Source organism: Silene latifolia, chromosome Y, assembly GCF_048544455.1.
Source record: "Silene latifolia isolate original U9 population chromosome Y, ASM4854445v1, whole genome shotgun sequence".
NCBI classification, from domain to species: Eukaryota; Viridiplantae; Streptophyta; class Magnoliopsida; order Caryophyllales; family Caryophyllaceae; genus Silene; species Silene latifolia.
In genome coordinates this window covers 52,035,293-52,037,171 of record NC_133538.1, presented here as the reverse complement: position 1 = coordinate 52,037,171, position 1,879 = coordinate 52,035,293, and the positions used below count along the sequence as shown (strand labels likewise).

General features: G+C 39.7%; 1 protein-coding gene across 1 annotated transcript; it reads left to right on the top strand.

Annotated features, from left to right (window-relative positions):
• The first annotated feature begins 584 nt into the window (after positions 1–584).
• LOC141628028 (uncharacterized) lies at positions 585–1,244 on the top strand. The gene has a single exon (XM_074441217.1). It carries the CDS (start codon positions 585–587, stop codon positions 1,242–1,244), a length of 660 nt encoding a protein of 219 aa, XP_074297318.1.
• Positions 1,245–1,879: the final 635 nt, after the last annotated feature.

Here is a 1,879-nt window from a genome sequence, read left to right as displayed (position 1 = left end):
AGGATTTAATATTTTTGCATGTTTATATTTTGCTTCCCATCATGCCAAAATCGCCACACATGCATTTATTTTATTTTGCGATTGTCAATTAACGGTTATTCACAATCCACCGACTTAGTTATTTTATAGGGAATTAATAACTAAATTGACAAGATCTCTCACATATTTAAATATTTGAGATTAGCCTTACTAATTAGTAACACCTATGAACCTCGTGTTCATTAAGGCAACCGCGCTTGTGGACTCTTTTTACCTCGGGTAACTAGGGTGATGAGATCACATGACAACATTGTGTTGGACTCAACAGGATAAGAGTTGTTCTGGGGCTAGGAGATGGATTTAGTTGAAATCCGTCAACCGAGAGTTTTAAGGGTAGATTTAGTCAAAAGTTGACTTACCGTTTTAACATAAAAGGTGTCATAACATGATCATTTTTTGTCTAAGAACGGATCTCGGAATCATTTATATAATTTCGTGAGGGATAATTATATAAATGCTAAAACTTAATAAAATCGCTTTACAAGTAAATTATTAAAACAATGAATGTTTATATTTCCTTATTTTGTTGTAGTTTTTGATTCACAATGACAACACCATCTTCCACAACTCAACTTGGAAAAGACTCATGGCTAAGGTCCGTAATGGAGAAGTGTATTTTGAAATATGACGAAAGTAATTTCGTCGAATGGGATTCAACCATCAAAAGCGCCGCAGTGCTCTGCTACTTGGTTGAGCCCCTACCTTCCGAGCCCGGCCCAAGGGTTACTACGGCGGCACAGACCACCTATGACGATCATATGGAGGTCGTAAATGATGTCAAAAATGTCTTGATATGGTCCATGACTTCTAATTTCAATCTTCGTTTTATCTCCCTCAATGCATATGAGATATTCACAAGGGTAACAACAAAGTTTTCTCAAACACCGCAAATCCGCCAATATGAGGCCGCGGTGCGTTTCTTCGAAGAAAAGATTGAAAAGGGCCAAAATGTTGGCCCACATGTGTTCAAAATGGTTGAGTATGTTTACACTCTAGAGCGTCTAGAGTGTGGTATTCCAAAGAAGCTTGCGGTGGACGACATTCTCCACTCACTTACCAACAAGTTTGCCCACTTTAGGGAGAACTATAACATGAACAACATGGATAAGAGTTTCCATGAGCTTCATGCTCTCCTAACCCAAGCGGAGAGGGACATGGAAGAAAGTGGGAGTGAGAAAAAAAGGACGTTCTTTCAATGCGATTGAAGAACTTACAGCTTGGAGTTCAGAAGGGAAAGGGAAAGGGAAAGACCCAATTCAAAAAGGAAGACAAAGTAAAGGGCAAAGCTATTATGAATAGGAACACCAAGCCAAATGATGGCAATCATTCCGATGCCGAATGCTATTATTATAATGGCAAGGGCCATTGGAGGCGAAATTGTTCCAAGTACTCGTGTGACGCCAACCGGGCGTGTGACGCCAAAAGGTATAATCTCCTCTACTTTATATATGATATACATTAATAATGCTTGTACTTCTACTTGGGTATTAGATACCGGATGTGGATCCCACCTTTTTAATCATCTGCATGGGGTGAGGGACGTGCGAGCACTAGCCAAGGGTGATATGGACCTACGCATGAGGAATGGAGCTAGAGTAGCGACCGTTTCCGTGGGGACATACGTACTCACCTTAGCAATTGGTGATGTGACTCATTATCGCGCACATTTAGTCCCCTAATTAAGCCCATTTTGCATACTATTATAACATTCCATAGCCATTTTATCCGTCAAATGCTTTCTATTTTACTTTCCTACTGCATTTCGTATGTTTTGTAGGAAGGAAGATAATAAGGCGGAAATTCTCGTATTCCGTGCATATTTGGAAGCTTATTGATGATA

Bases quoted from the DNA above. Each gene is read 5' to 3' on its own strand.
- LOC141628028 (XM_074441217.1), top strand. From the start codon at position 585: ATGACAACACCATCTTCCACAACTCAACTTGGAAAAGACTCATGGCTA.